General features: G+C 36.4%; 2 protein-coding genes across 3 annotated transcripts in view; both read left to right on the top strand.

The window, feature by feature from the left end:
* Positions 1 to 15000, top strand: part of LOC135208447 (uncharacterized) — a 683342-nt gene that overhangs the window by 312953 nt on the left and 355389 nt on the right. The gene's annotated exons all lie outside the window — the stretch shown is intronic.
* LOC135208291 (uncharacterized) overlaps positions 10563 to 15000 on the top strand; it is a 27003-nt gene continuing 22565 nt past the window's right edge. Inside the window, exon 1 of the mRNA XM_064240394.1 lies at positions 10563 to 10673. Within this exon, the coding sequence (XP_064096464.1) occupies positions 10563 to 10673 (111 nt within the window). The remainder of the gene's footprint in view (positions 10674 to 15000) is intronic.

Raw genomic sequence — 15000 nt, 5'->3', positions numbered from 1 at the left:
AGGATAACACATTTAAGCACTCCACTAACAGTCGGTAAAGAAATTTAGACCAAAAATACCGTCGAAACTTTCAGTCCTATTAGCTCTACCATCGAGAATTCCACCCTTACTTTTAGTGGAGATATTTCCATTTGCTTTTTTTTTTCTTCGCAAGTGGAAGTGCCAAGACTTCAATTACTGTCCCGAGCGGAGACTTCAATTTGGGTCTCGACGCTGTGAAACCTTTACTAGGTGTTGTAAAGGGGGTTTTACCGGTCACTGAGCTGCTCTCTCTCGCTTACTTCTACTTCCTTTTAATTTCTGCTTCCATAAGGACTCCCACTTCTGCTCCAGAGTCCTTTGGAGCGAAATGAATTAATTTTATATTATCAAATTCAATCTGTGGTTTTCTAAAGTGACCTTTTGATCATGATTTTGGCAAAAGATTCCCAGTATTTGATTATCACTTTTTCTAGTTTTTCTTCATCCGTGCGTGATACTGTTACATGTACTTCATATGATGAGAGTTATGATAGTTTTCAATCAATTTTACTAGAGTGCAATGTTAAAATTTTAGATTCAACTCCCTAACTTGTCTTTATGTAGTTTTCAGGTATTGAGAAGGGCGGTAGCTGGAATTTAAAAGAAAATTAGACTTCATTTTTAAACAATCATGTCTACAGTGAATATGTCATACGGTTACCATTCAGAAAATATACATTTTAATTTCTTTTTTTAATCTTAATCCGAAAGATGTAACGAATTATAACAAGTAAATAATGCGAAGATGTTTTTTTGGCGCAATCGAATTTTCTCTACAGCGGATATTGCAGCATGAAACTCTCAGCCAAGGACCCTGGAACTTTTAGCCACGGCCCGGTGGTGGCCTGTGTCGCCTTGACGCATGATTATGGCTAATTTTAACCTTAATTACAATAATAACTACTGAGGCTAGAGGGCTGCAATTTGGTATGTTTCAACATTCCTATTTGCAGCCCTCTAGCCTCAGTGGTTTTTAAGATCTGAGGGCGGACAGAATAATTGCGGATGGACAGACACATAGCCATCTCAATAGTTTTCTTTTACACAATATAAAAAGATGGGATATTGAGAACGTAGGGTATTGGACGAATTTTTTGTCCTCATTACTCCGGGTAAGTTAGTTATTGATTAAAAAAAAAACAATAACAAAAAGAAACTCACAAAATCAGATTAGACTCATGGCCGTTGCATAAGAGGGATACGTGGTTGATTGTGTAAGTGTTGATTTAAGGGTGAATGCACGAGCCAGTAAAGCTGGATCAGTACAGTAAAGTGTATTGCTGTGCCTGCTCACAATATGAAAGACTCCAAGGTGGGAGAGCAGTTAGTACAGCGGCAGGGGGTAAGTGTGGTTATAGCAGCTACAGTGTGAATTCAAGGAATGTTACTGCTTTGGTCAGAAAAGCACGTAACGTATTGGTTGAAAGAAACGTCCTGAAAACGCATTTCGTCTTCCCACCTACTGTAACAGTTGTGTGGCACCAGTATTGCACATTAATTTCCTTTACCCCGAGAACTCTTGTGGCGGTACTTTGTACCGCTATAGTAGATTCACACCAACCGTGCATTTGATGTCTAGGCCAGTCCCTTACGACGCTCCTGATTGGCTGTTGATAAGCCAATCACAGGGCTGGAAGCTCTTAGTCTCTCTCGAGAGTTTCACATGGGTAGGATCTACGTTCCACCTCTCCTAAGGGATACGTCTTTCAGGAGAGGTGGTACATACATCCTGCCTATGTGAACTCTCCAGAGAGACTGAGAGTTTCCAGCTCTGTGATTGGCTTATCAACAGCCAACCAGGAGCGTCGTAAGTGACTGGCCTAGACATCAAATGCACGGTTGGTGTGAATCTACTATAGCTTCCGGCTTTCACCGTTTACGGACTATAGAAGACACCTCTGCAAGTACTGCATCTTGAAAATTCAAAGGTTGCATGTTCCGCTCACAGCCCTTCCTCTCACCTTACAAGCTTCAAACTATATTTCCCATATCTTCCACCTTTAATCCTTTGAATCAAACGCGTATACTAGGACAATTCTCTTGATACATTTAAAATCACTTTGGACTCAAAAATGAACTCTCTTACGCTTCCTTACAGGCTTCCTGGCATAGCTACAGCCACTCTCTCCATTTCCTACAGACAACAATCACATTAGACACATTCACTCCTGTATTTCTCAGAAGTAATTCCCTCAGGGTTCAGTATGGACAGTAATTTCCAGGTTTTTGTTCTGAAACGCTTCTTCGTTAATATATTGATTTATTCTCATTTGTACTACATCTGCTATAAGAACTTTCGTAATGTTTTATCTTTGTGGTGTATTAGCAACAAAAGTAGTGACTGGGGCTGCAAACTCATTGTCCTTCGTCGTTTTGGGATTTTTACGCCACTTACTGGAGAAAAGGCGGTTGTTTAAGTAGAACGGATATCCGTCGACATTTGCGTGCTCTAGATTGCTGTATAGTTTATTATACTCTTTCAACTGAACGCTAAGTTCATGACTTCAAACAAGTGAATCCATTCTACGTAATTCAGTGGCATTAATTTTGCTATTGAGGCAAGGAGATATTTCTCTAGAACCATCCTAGTAAAATAAATATCTCATGGCAATTTATAACGAAATAGCACCTTAAATAGCCATCTGAATGGGAGGCAGGGCATTACGTAATGTAAAATGAAGAAAGCTTTCCTTTGGGAAGGCTGAATGTAGGTAACTGGAGGGGAGTCAGATTGCAAAGAAACTCCCGTATGCCAATGCTAAATATATTATTTACCTAGTAAATGAATTACTTCCGCTCTCAGTCGTATAGTAAAGATTATGTAATTTACTAAAGGCTTACAACTCAATTACGTAGCCTTTTTGACAGTTATGAAATTATGTACCGCTTTATTGTTAAAATAAAGGCCTTACCATAAATCAAGTATTTTCAGATCATAAGCCTCTTCTCATCTCATGAATAATAAGCGAGTTTATACGAGACACACACACACACACACACACACACACACACACACACACACACACACACACATATATATATATATATGTGTGTGTGTGTGTGTGTGTGTGTGTGTGTGTGTTGAGTGTGTGTGTTTATATATAAGATGAAGTTAGATAACTAGACAACATTACGATATGTGTAACAAACTATAAAATGGGTAACACTGAAGAGAAATTAATTTTAATTTGCAAAATACAATATTAGCATATTAATTACAACGAAGGGTAATGCCAGGGCGTTTCACGAAATCTTTGCCACAGTTTGACATCACTTGGATAACATAAACGGTATGTAGTGTAAATAACAGCTTTTTTTTTTTATAGAGAATAAGCATTAAGCAGTGTATGAAAATTCATCAGAGATTATTCATTTGATCGGTATCATGAGTTAGTAACAGTAAGTCGGTATAATGAAAATAATTTGAATTTGAATATAAAATTAATTTTGAAATTATGATTGAGTTAAAGTTTTTCTTTCAGGGGTGTTTGCGTAGTGTTTGAGAGAGAGAGAGAGAGAGAGAGAGAGAGAGAGAGAAGAAGAAGAAGAATTGCACTAGTTTCATAAGATTTAGTTTGAGGTTATGGTGATTTATCAGTGTTGTATTCCGACCAAATAAAAGATTTGGGTATGCCTGCTGTAATATAGTAGATAATTTGCAAGGACGATGTAAGGTGGAAGGAAAATTAAAATAAGACGGGTAGCTAATGGAAATCTATTTGGGATCAATTTTATGAAGACCAGAGCGAGCAAGAATTGGAAAAATCTGTTGCTTCGGGTAGGGTTGATTAAACAGATAATACTTAAGAATGGGTAAAGGTACGCCGGAAATAACTCTTCTTGAAAATCATACTGCCCCATCTAGACAAAAAAGACGCTGAATATATCGCGGATAAGGATTGTTTATTAGAGATTCTAAGCCTTTACTTATGGGATAAGTAGGGGCAGCAGGATTATACCTAGAGATATTGCTCAGTACTCCTTCAGAATAAGGGGAAATGGCACTTGCCTATATTGTGATTAAAAAAAATAAAAGATGAAAGAACCCGTCGCTCATTTAGGCGTTATTATATCCATTTCTTAAACGGAAGCGTTATATAACAGTCTCTCATGATAATTGTCAAAATTTGCTGAGGTTAGTCTTGATGGAACTTTAATAAAATAAGAACTCAGAATGTTCCTGACGTTTATCATAGCCGTGTTTTTATGAAATCCAAAAAACTTTAATGAAAGTAGCTAGATTAATAATAATGGCTTCCCCACCCTGAAAAAGATTATCCTTCATTAGGAATGCATTTCCGTAAGTGTAAGAAAACACGTCTCCCGACTCATAAGACTCCAGATGTTTTTCCTTAAAATATAGATACCTGTTCGAACCTACCTTCCACTGGATATACGCCAGACTCTCTTTTGAGTAGCGAATCATTATGTAGTTTTAAAGTGCTCAGTGATTCAATTTTCTTTACTCTATAAGATAGTAATGCCAGAAACCTCGCAGCTGAAATAAAGAACAAAAATAAAAATGGTCTAATGGAAAAACTTTGGCATACTCAGATTAAGTTGGAATTGCATGAGACGAATCGCTCATATGAGCAAAGCAAGGAAAACTTCGCCGTGCTCGTGTTGTCAGCTCTGTCCCATGATCACACCAAAGCTTCCAGCTCTACTCAAAACAAAATGAAAAATATCTAGATCTAATTTCAGTTGCCAATGATGAAGGTGCAAAGGAAATCATTTTTGAGAATATGAGCTGCTGAGTGGGATTTTATGTGGCAAAGCTACTTCAGCGTTGTTTAAATTGCGAGGTCTTTAATAGGACACGTACGATACTGAACGAAGATATTTCGTGTAAGTTGGCCGCTAATGACACTAGCAGCCTTAAAAGAGGTTTAAAAAAAATAGCCATTCCATTGCATTTGAAGTGGAAATAAAGGTTCACAGTAATTTGTTGTTCTCGGGTAAAATAGTAATTATAATAACCACAAATCCGCAATTATAAATGTTAAGAGATTGTTTATTGTATATCTTCGTACACCATTTCTCAAATGTTCAGAATGAGTAAATGAAAAACAGTCAGATGTGTCTCTGATGAATACGGATCTATGTTCATGGATATTTTTATGAGAGCTGCTACGTTAATTCGACCGCTAACGTTCCTGCTAGGGAGAGCGCAGTCATCTTCTAAAAAAACAAAAAACCAAAATGGGCACTACTAACTTCGAACCCTTCATCACACCATAAGTAATATATATCTTATTATAATACATATACAAACACACGCACACACACATACACACACACACACATATACATGTCTTTATTTATAATATATTACGTATGAGATATATACATATAGATATATATCATATTAGATTAATATTATAATTATATTAAACCCATGTATGTAGGTATGTATGATATCTTTATATCGCTGCACAAGGAATGAAATTTAACTTACCAAGTTTCTATCATCAGGGCTAAATTTCACATATAGTGGAAGTGTTCTTCAGCTTTTAGGTGAGTACAGTCAAAAGATTAAATTGGTTATGCAGACAAAGGAATTTGAATATTAGTAAAGAGATGCCGTTGGGGACAGGTTTGGGAAGATCAGTTTTGTGGGCTTGTTGCGTTGTCACCACCCATTATTGCCTTTGTTCGGACTTTTCTAGGAAATGTGTAGTTCTTGGATGGATTTCATTTGCTGATGTAGCAGAGGATTCTTCCTCTAACTATAATCTCTCTTCATTCTTCTGTTGGAGTCTCGCTGCTATCTTCTTCTTGACAACAAAGTATTTTCTACGTTTTCGTCCAGGGGCTAAGTACCCTACCACTCTGAAATGGCCCTTCTGGTTGAATGATAATGCATATGTGACATTTATGACTTTATGACAAAAAGTTTCTAATTTTTTATATTTCTGCTTAACTGCTGGACTGAAGTCTTGAGCATCAAAACAAAAATTGCTTGAAATGATAGATGACAGTGTGCTTTAGCATTTATAGAACATTCCTTTAGAGAAGGAGTTAACCCAAAAAGTATATATATATATATATATATATATATATATATATATATATATATATATATATATATACTTTTAAACAAATTAGACAACTGTAGATTGTATACTGAGTGAAGCTCCTTCTCCCTTTTGAATATGATTTTAATGGCATGCCAAATCGCTCGAAAGGTCACTTGCACTTAGGGAAATAGAATCCTCTTTTCTATTATACTCCTTTGTGCGTAGGTCCATTGTCTAATTTTACAAGAGGGCATTAGCAGCTAGTCGCCCTCCAACTCACAAAAGTTCGCATGTCTCAATGACCTGTCCTTCCTTGCCCTCTACCTTACCTCTTTGACTTCCGCCTCCGATCGCAATAGCCTTTATTGTACCTCATTTTCCACATTTCTCTGCCAGCGTTCAATGGAGATGAAAGCACCTGAGGATAATCACGCCGGCCTGAATTAGATGTGACTGGCTTTCCTTTCAACTGGTATGAATATGGCCTGACCCCTGCTACCAAACTGCACTTTGCTCTAGCCAGTGCCTACGGTAGCATACCCTGCAGTCTGCCCTAACCTGACACAGTTCCAGACTGTCCAAGAAGTGGTGTCACGCCTTACAACTCGGCCGGCCCCCCACTATCTCCAACATTCGTCTTGTCACTGACCCAGCTACTATGACATTCAGGGTCTCTGTAACACGGTTTTTTGGACTTTGCTCCTTGTCAAAGCATCGGATGTAGCTGAAAGTTGACATATGTATATTTTACAACCACACACAAATTTTGTCAGCATTATCAATAACCTAAACCCGATAGTTTTAATTTTTATAGAGTAAAAATGATCTAGCCGACGCCATGGCCAATGATTACGAGCCAAGAGTCGAAAAACATTCATTACGTAAGCAAGGTAAACAAACACCTCTTGACTAAATGTTGCCCCGCCCATCCACCAGACAGAAACTCCATCGGCTCTGAAACCCAAAGACTTTATGAATGGCGGAACGATACATAGATGTGGGTGGGGTATCAGTGCTAGCGTAGTAATACTACTGTAGCAGTAGTGCCGCAACAGTATAGTAGTAATATACGTGAATTAAACGTTTAGGCCAACTGCTGGGATCCTTGAGGATCATTTAGCACTTCTTACAACTACTCGAGAAATTAGTTTTTATAGCCAGAAGTTAAATTTTCTAATCCAACAATGCCCATGGTAGCCTTCAGTGTTATCCTGAATTATAACGAGGCGAAAGTGGGTGGAGCCTCATGAAGTCACCATTCTGACGATAATTATTGGTCAAGGTTTAAAGCCAATATACGGTACCGGCTATTTTTTTTCAGTAAATAGGCAGATAGCCAATAAATAAAAATTGCTTGACATTGGATATAGCAGTTATCAAATCAAGCTTGTCTACTATGTTTTTGATAATTACCAACTATTCCGTACATCTTGTCAATCTGATTGTGACCTATAAAGTAGACTGTAATTTCTTTGGAAACTTATTTTGGGAGTTAGACTAATAATCGAAGTGTTTTTGTATTTATTAACATATTTTGTTGGTTTGTTCATTATGACAATTATCAGTGGAGAGGTTCCAGAGTTCATAAAGGTGCACTGCTTTGCTTGTATTTAAATTTGTATGTCATTGTTGCCAGAGGTTTAGCCTTCGTTACGTATAGCCAATCATCCATCGAGAAAGAGGGAAGAAATGCTGTCATAAGTTACGTAACGAGTGCGTTCGAAACCTTTTCTCTGAGTTAGTTGGCCCGTCTTCAAAAAAGGTCACTTTTACATTATAAGTACCAAATTTATTCAACCTACGTAGTGCAGAATACACTCAAAATTTATGTGTTGATATAATATGTATTCTGAATAAGCGTTATATTTATGAAATGCATAGATAAAAAGTTATTGCGAAAAAACCGTGTTACAGAGGCCCTGAATCTCATAGTAGTCTCTTCCTGAACCTGCAATCCTGCAGCCTGGACACTGCCCAGACATCCACCTTAACGCTTCGCCGTGAGGCCCTTAAAAGTTCCTTTATGACGCTGCTTCAGAATAAGCATTTGACTGTCCTTGGTGAAGCCTGCAAGCGATCCATGTCCTACTGCCGATGCCCTGGCCCTGACTATGCCCGTCCTGTCCACGGACTAAGGTAACTGAAATTGGAAGTTGTTCTGTCGACCCTTCACCTCCTATTTCTAGCACTTATACACTGTTTCAACTGTTTTCCCCCATTCCCATTCTTTAAGCATTCCTACCAACCCGCTACACGCATGTGAAATAAAGTAAAATAGAATTTGAGTAATTCATATGCTTTTGCATTTTAGCTTATTTTAATTTATCGTTGGACTTGTGTATCGGCTCTGACTGCTTTGCAGATCTGTGTAGCCTGCCCCGTTGTGTGCCTTATCCAGTAGTCCAACAGTGCCACTCATCATATTCTGCCAGTGCCAATCTTGGGTTAAAGCCCAGGATACCCGCGAGAGCAAATGCTCGCTTACAGTACTCCACTGCTTAGTGTTAGTCAATGTAGTTAGTCTTAAGTTCTAGATCCTCATTTTAAGAGCCCTTGTTTGCAACTTGGTGGCACATTTGTGATTGGTATTGTACATAGTTGAGTCAATCCTGAGAATGCCACAGAGCTGACTAGTGATCGTGTATCATATCTTCTGATTGTCTTAAAGGAATATAATTCATCTCTGGACAACTTACGTTAATATTCAATCCTTGAAGTAAGCGTTTCTTATAAAGGTATCCTTACATTCTCTGTCCATAGCCTTGCGTGCTCCTCTAGGTCAGCTTCCGAGTTTGTAGGTGTAGATGTTTTAGTTGAGGGAAAGTTTTGATTGCTCAGATCTTTCTTTTAAAACCCGCCACGCAGACTATGACTATATATAGATATATATATATATATATATATATATATATATATATATATATATTATATATATATATTATATATATATATATATATATACGTAGACTGCAGAATTATTTTTATAACTTGAAAATGTTATTAATACCATAGGAGATTCCTATTTACTAAGTTACCCGGAAATGTTGTGGGTAACTCTCCCATATTCTTACAGGGTATAACTGTTATGTTAATTGCCTAATGTATATGAATTTAACATTTCTAAGGACAAGTTATTGATTTCGTTAGCCACACGTTTTGAACTGAATTTTACTTGAAGAGTTATCTTTTCTCCAAACACGATTTTATTCCCTTTCAGTTACAAAAAATAGGATTTATTCATCAAGATAATTTTATTTGAATCTAAACTATTTTCAAAGCTCCAACGAAAAGAGAAAATAATATGTATATATGATACAAAGTGTGAAGATTAGCACACCTAAAATTCCGTGTCCAGTAGATCAGCTTTGTTCTTATGTCAGCTCAACAGTTTTCATTATTTTAACTAATTAGGATAGTTTATTTGCTACAACCACATATAGAGTATCGTGATTTGATAAGCAACAAAGTTTGAATAGTTGCTATTGAAGTAGTTACCTACTGTATGTTGAACTTTCTCGTTTCATCAACTTTTTCGCGTTGACAAGAATCGTTAAATCCAGGTTATTCGTAAAACTTTATCAGAGTGGAAGAGGTTGAAAGGATCCACATTACTATACCAGTAAAGAGTTCATTTGTTTGATGAATATTTCTATGCGCATAAAACTTTACTGCGTCGCAAATACACAATTTTGATTAAAATTCTCATGCAGACAATATATCTATTTACCGGCATTCGTATCACCAGGGTGCAGTGGCCAAAGTTACCAACGACTTCAGCTACACGAACATCAGTTATAGCAAACCAATATAGATCTAGGAAGTATCAAGTCTTGACAGAAATGTAAATAGTGGACTATTGTAAAGAAGAACACCTGGTGAAGAACAAAGAACAGTTGTTTAGTATTAACAATGATATCTTAAAATGTTATAGTTTTAGATAATTAAATACTGAATGATGAGTATGTATGACAGGTGGTCAGCCTTATAATGAGAGAATTGCTAAATGTAAGATAATCAATTATTGCGACCCATTGTATCATATGATTGGGTAAATTACATCAATTGGAGACGAAAAGCGAATGTATATGATGAAATTATCAGTTAAAGAACAACATTCGTTCTGTGTACTTATGTAGTTTTATGGAGAGAGAGAGAGAGAGAGAGAGAGAGAGAGAGAGAGAAAACTGGCCTCATTGCAACAAAAGATGCAGATGGTTTAAAGGATGAGCAAGGCTTGTTGTGGTTTGAATGACACAAATTAAAAGCGGTGGACTCGATGACAAAAGTCAGAGGAGAAAATCGAGAGGTACAAAAGGGAAGCCATGACAACGTTGTTCACAGATGAAAGGAACATTTGTGTTGACCTATACGAATATTGTTTGCAGAATCAAAGGCAAGAGGAAAAACACTGAAACTCCAAAGGGGGAAGAGAAATGGAAAGACACTGGTGGAAAGTTATAGAATATGTGGCTACCGAGAGAGAGCTAGAAAATAAAAATATTTGAGAATAATTCTTTTAGGATGACTTCCGGGTCAGTGTATGCCATCATTGTTAGACCTATTAGTTGTGATTCTTGTACAGTAGCAGCAGAGATACTGGGAGCGCTAAATGTCGAAAAGAGAAGCATGTTCGTAGACGTGAATCTTTTAGATGCCACGCCGTATGCCTTCTTGGAAAATCACTTGTAGCTTTCCATATTTCTCATTACGAGAAAACCTCTTAAGTTTTCTTTGTTCTACATTTTGAGAGGAAATTCCATACCATCGCCTGACGCCGAAGTTGACCCATCTGAAATTCCATTAGGAATCTATAGCCCAAACCCACCACACCTTACTCTCAGACTCGATTTATACTGGAGGACCAGATTCACGCAAAACATAAATCAGTAGGAAATCAATTTACTCAGTTCTAAGACAGAAATATCAAAGCAAACTACATTTTCAAACCCCTTTCAAGTACTGCGACCAAAATAAACAGACAAATGTTGTTCCCTTTTATATTCCAACGTAAAGAAAAAAAATCCCTTTTTGAAAAGGACAAGTTTAAGCTCTTGCTCGTATTTGCAACGTCCAAACACCGGGTATCTACTTCTTCCTGCACAGCATTTTCTCCCATCTTCAAACAAAGCAGTTGGGGGACCGGAGTTATCTATTAACTGAATGGGTTCGCAATAAATAGCGAACACTCAATGCATGTGATAGTATTGCAAGGGTAATACTGCAGTGGCTATTTATAGATATTGCAAACCTCTGGGAACAGGGAAGGGAGACCATTCCGGATATACAGATCCAAACGAATTCCCAGGCCACGGAGGTTATTTGGGAGGCCAGACGGCGAATTCCTGAACCGGTGTCTCCATTTATGTGAGATGTAGTCTCAGATGCATCCTGAGTTTGATGCTTTCGAACTCCGGCCGTAAGTTTTTTCTTATGTGGTTTCCACAATAACAGTTCTACAGGTAACGTAGTATTTACATTTGTGCTTGCGAATTCAAATTTATGTATATGCATGGATGAATGCATGCTACGATGCATACATTATTGTCGTTACTACTTTGGGACTGACATTTCTAACAGGAATTTACACTCAAAGAATGGAAAGTTTATCCTAGAAATTCTTGGGAAAATAGTAAGTCAGGAATTCCATGCTGCATTTTTATCTATTAATCCAATTATCAACGTGCCCCTGTTCAGGAAACTTGAAGGAAACAAGAAGGGGTTATTGCCACATTTATCATGTAAGCTGAGGATCAAGACTGTACCCCTTGTCCAAAAATTTCCAAGGCGTACACCGCTTCATTTACCAAAACCGGTGGCTCATCAGCAGCGTAACAATTCACTGTGCCACTCAACCCCCTCTTAAAAGCACTCCTTCTCTTCCGTAAAACAGAGGGCCTTATTCTTGCACCTCATTCGCGTCATGAAACTACCCTTTTCTCAGTCTCCCTCTCTTCCTTCATCCAAAAAAATTATTGTACCTTTGTAAATATATATATATATATATATATATATATATATATATATATATAATACTATATATATATATATATATATATATATATATATATATATATATATATATATATATATATGAATCAAGTCAAATTTTTGACAGCATCCTCAGGCAAATTTATCAGTAAAGAGAGAAAAATCCGGGAATGCATTCGAAAAAAAGCCTGGGTTAGTCACAGCAACACAAATATACTCGTATATTTAATATATATATGCCTCAGGAGGCTGTCAAAAATTTGACTTGATTCACGAAGTTTAGAATCGCATTTTTTAACAGCTTTTCTGGAAGTTAATAGTGGAGACGCTTTGTGAGATAATGATTAGCTTTTCTACAAATGTGGAAAGATGATATTCCTTTAAATGAAATAGTATTAGCAGGAGACAGTGAAATCTTTCCGAAAACTAGTTTATATAACTCAATTGTATAGGGTTTATTGTACATTCCTACGAGAACGTCAGTTGGCGATGGCCAGTTCATTTTGTTTCACCAATGTCATTCTTCTCTTGTCAATAAAACAAAAAGTCACCTTGAAACGCTTAATAGGAAAGCCACTTAAAATTGTACGCTATTAGAAGAATTTCGTCATGAAAAAGGTAAAGGGAATTTAGAAGTATTTACAGAGTGTATATATATATATATATATATATATATATATATATATAAAATATATATATATATATATATATATATAATATAATATATATATATATATATATATATATATATATATATATATATATATGTATACACACATATACATATACATATATATGGGTGTGTATGTATGTATTAGTTTATGTATTTTGTTTATTTTTAACTAAGTTGCTCCTCCAATCTGAGGGTGGCTGTAGATAAAACTTTCAGACCTTTTTAGTTCTCACTTTCCCTTTCAGAGCCTAAATTCTATAGTCCATCCCATTCCATGTAGCATTTTTCTTTTCAATACTGAATCAAGGATGAAGCTTGCGTGCAATAAAATCTCGCAACATTTTCCCATTCAAGAATACAGGCCTTTATCTCCCCTATCAAAAAGATGTAGGACTGCAATCTGCAGTGGCTATTTAACCTTACACGGTTCGCATATGTAAGTAGCCCTTCATAAATGGTTTTCATGGATAAGAGATAATATCCAAAAATTATATTGTTTTTATAATATCTTCTACAGGAAGGAAGCCTACTTGTGTTTGGTTTTACTATATTACAGAGAATATGGTAGTCTCGGTTCCAAGCTTAATGACAACTACATGGAATGCTAGTGGGTGTCACTGCTGGAATGAGGACCCCTTTCGCATCGGTAGATTCTTGGTATGTCGTTTTTATGATAGATGCACTGTTAGTTCTTATCAGGCTTTTACATCTTGACGATTTTAACAGCATTCCAGACACCTCCCTTTTCCAAGGATGTTTCTGGACAAGGAACACAGATGGTGCTGCTGATAACGTTATCCTATCGACTTATAAACGAAGTATAAAGCATTTCCTTTGGTCACCGACCCTGTGAAACATCGTTCACATACCAGGCATATATATATAATTGGGCGGGAATCAACGACACTAATGACTTGAATGACTGATAGGGTTTATTAAAGATAATCTTTGTAAGGGTGAATGCATTGGAGAAATTTAGCTTAGTTTTTGCTCTCTCTGAGAACTGAATATGTATTATCTATCAATCTTCTGTGCTCATGTTTTACTTGGCATCTTTCTTGTCCCTTCCCAAACATTTTACAACCGTAGTTTTCAGTTGTACAGGTTAGTGATAATTGAGCATTAAAATCCGTTTTTTAGCATATTGCTTTTAGTGGCAACAACATTAATCAGCCATGGTTATGGTATCTCTAATGAACTCATTTTGAATGAGGATTCTCCTATGATGGTGCACTTGGATATTTTAAAGACTTTCTTTCAGTAAAGATAATAATAAAGTTCAACCTTTAGATCCTCACTCATTGTTTGCTAAAAGAGAAATCAGTCTGCTACTGAATGCAGGTGACTGACATACTTCATAGTAGTTTCATTATCAACGACCCTCCAAAAAGGATAGCGAAACAAAATGTGTTAACCTTTTCTAAGCTCATCAGTCAAAGATTATTTAAGACCTACAAAGTTTTGATATGTGTTAATTTTACAAACAGGGCCATTGGAATATTTGAGAATAAATAGTATTCAAAACTTACAAAGCAAATACTTGTCTTTTATAGGCCAGTTTTAGGTGTGGTATAGCTTTCTATTAATGGAATAATTTTAAAGTCTCATATTATAGGTGACAATTATCCCTCTCCTTAATAAAGAAAGAATAAAAAAACAGCATGTAGATAAATAATAGAGGTGAGCGATCACTGTTTTGGCGCACACGGTTTTCCTACTGTCGTTTTATGAAGTTCCTCTTTGAATGTTGTGTTCTTGTAGTTAACAGATCAATAGAAACATGTTAACTTCAGCGAATTGCGGTAAACACCTTGCAAAATTAATTTAACCAATTGTCCTGTAATCTTTTATTCGGTTTCTCCGTTCTCATTTGTAAACATTCCCTACATTCCCTGTTTACTGTTACCCCTCTGAGCACTAATGAATTCAAGAGCCAATTGTAGACATTTTCTTTGAAATAAATGCTAAATGTAACACACGGAAAATTGAAGGTTAACACCAATTACCTTTGTTTGTTAGATTCAACACCTTGTCTAAAATAACAGCGACAGGATAAGGACAATGTAACTGGATAACAGGAGGGCTCAACTGCAGTTGCATCAAATTCCTCATGTTTAGAAAGAACTGGGTTCATGAGAAATATTACATAAAGTTTAAAGAAAGATGAGAAAATTAAAGACGGCTACCTTTGCAAATTTTTATTTTTCTACTTCAAATATTATATTTTTGATGATACAAAGAGGATAACACATTTAAGATATGTTAGTTTATTTTTGTGCATTTATTAGTGCAGTTCCC

This window comes from Macrobrachium nipponense, chromosome 35 (genome assembly GCF_015104395.2).
Source record: "Macrobrachium nipponense isolate FS-2020 chromosome 35, ASM1510439v2, whole genome shotgun sequence".
In the NCBI taxonomy this organism is placed as follows: domain Eukaryota; kingdom Metazoa; phylum Arthropoda; class Malacostraca; order Decapoda; family Palaemonidae; genus Macrobrachium; species Macrobrachium nipponense.
Note: the sequence above shows the minus strand (reverse complement) of the source record. Positions and strands in the feature narration are given on the sequence as shown.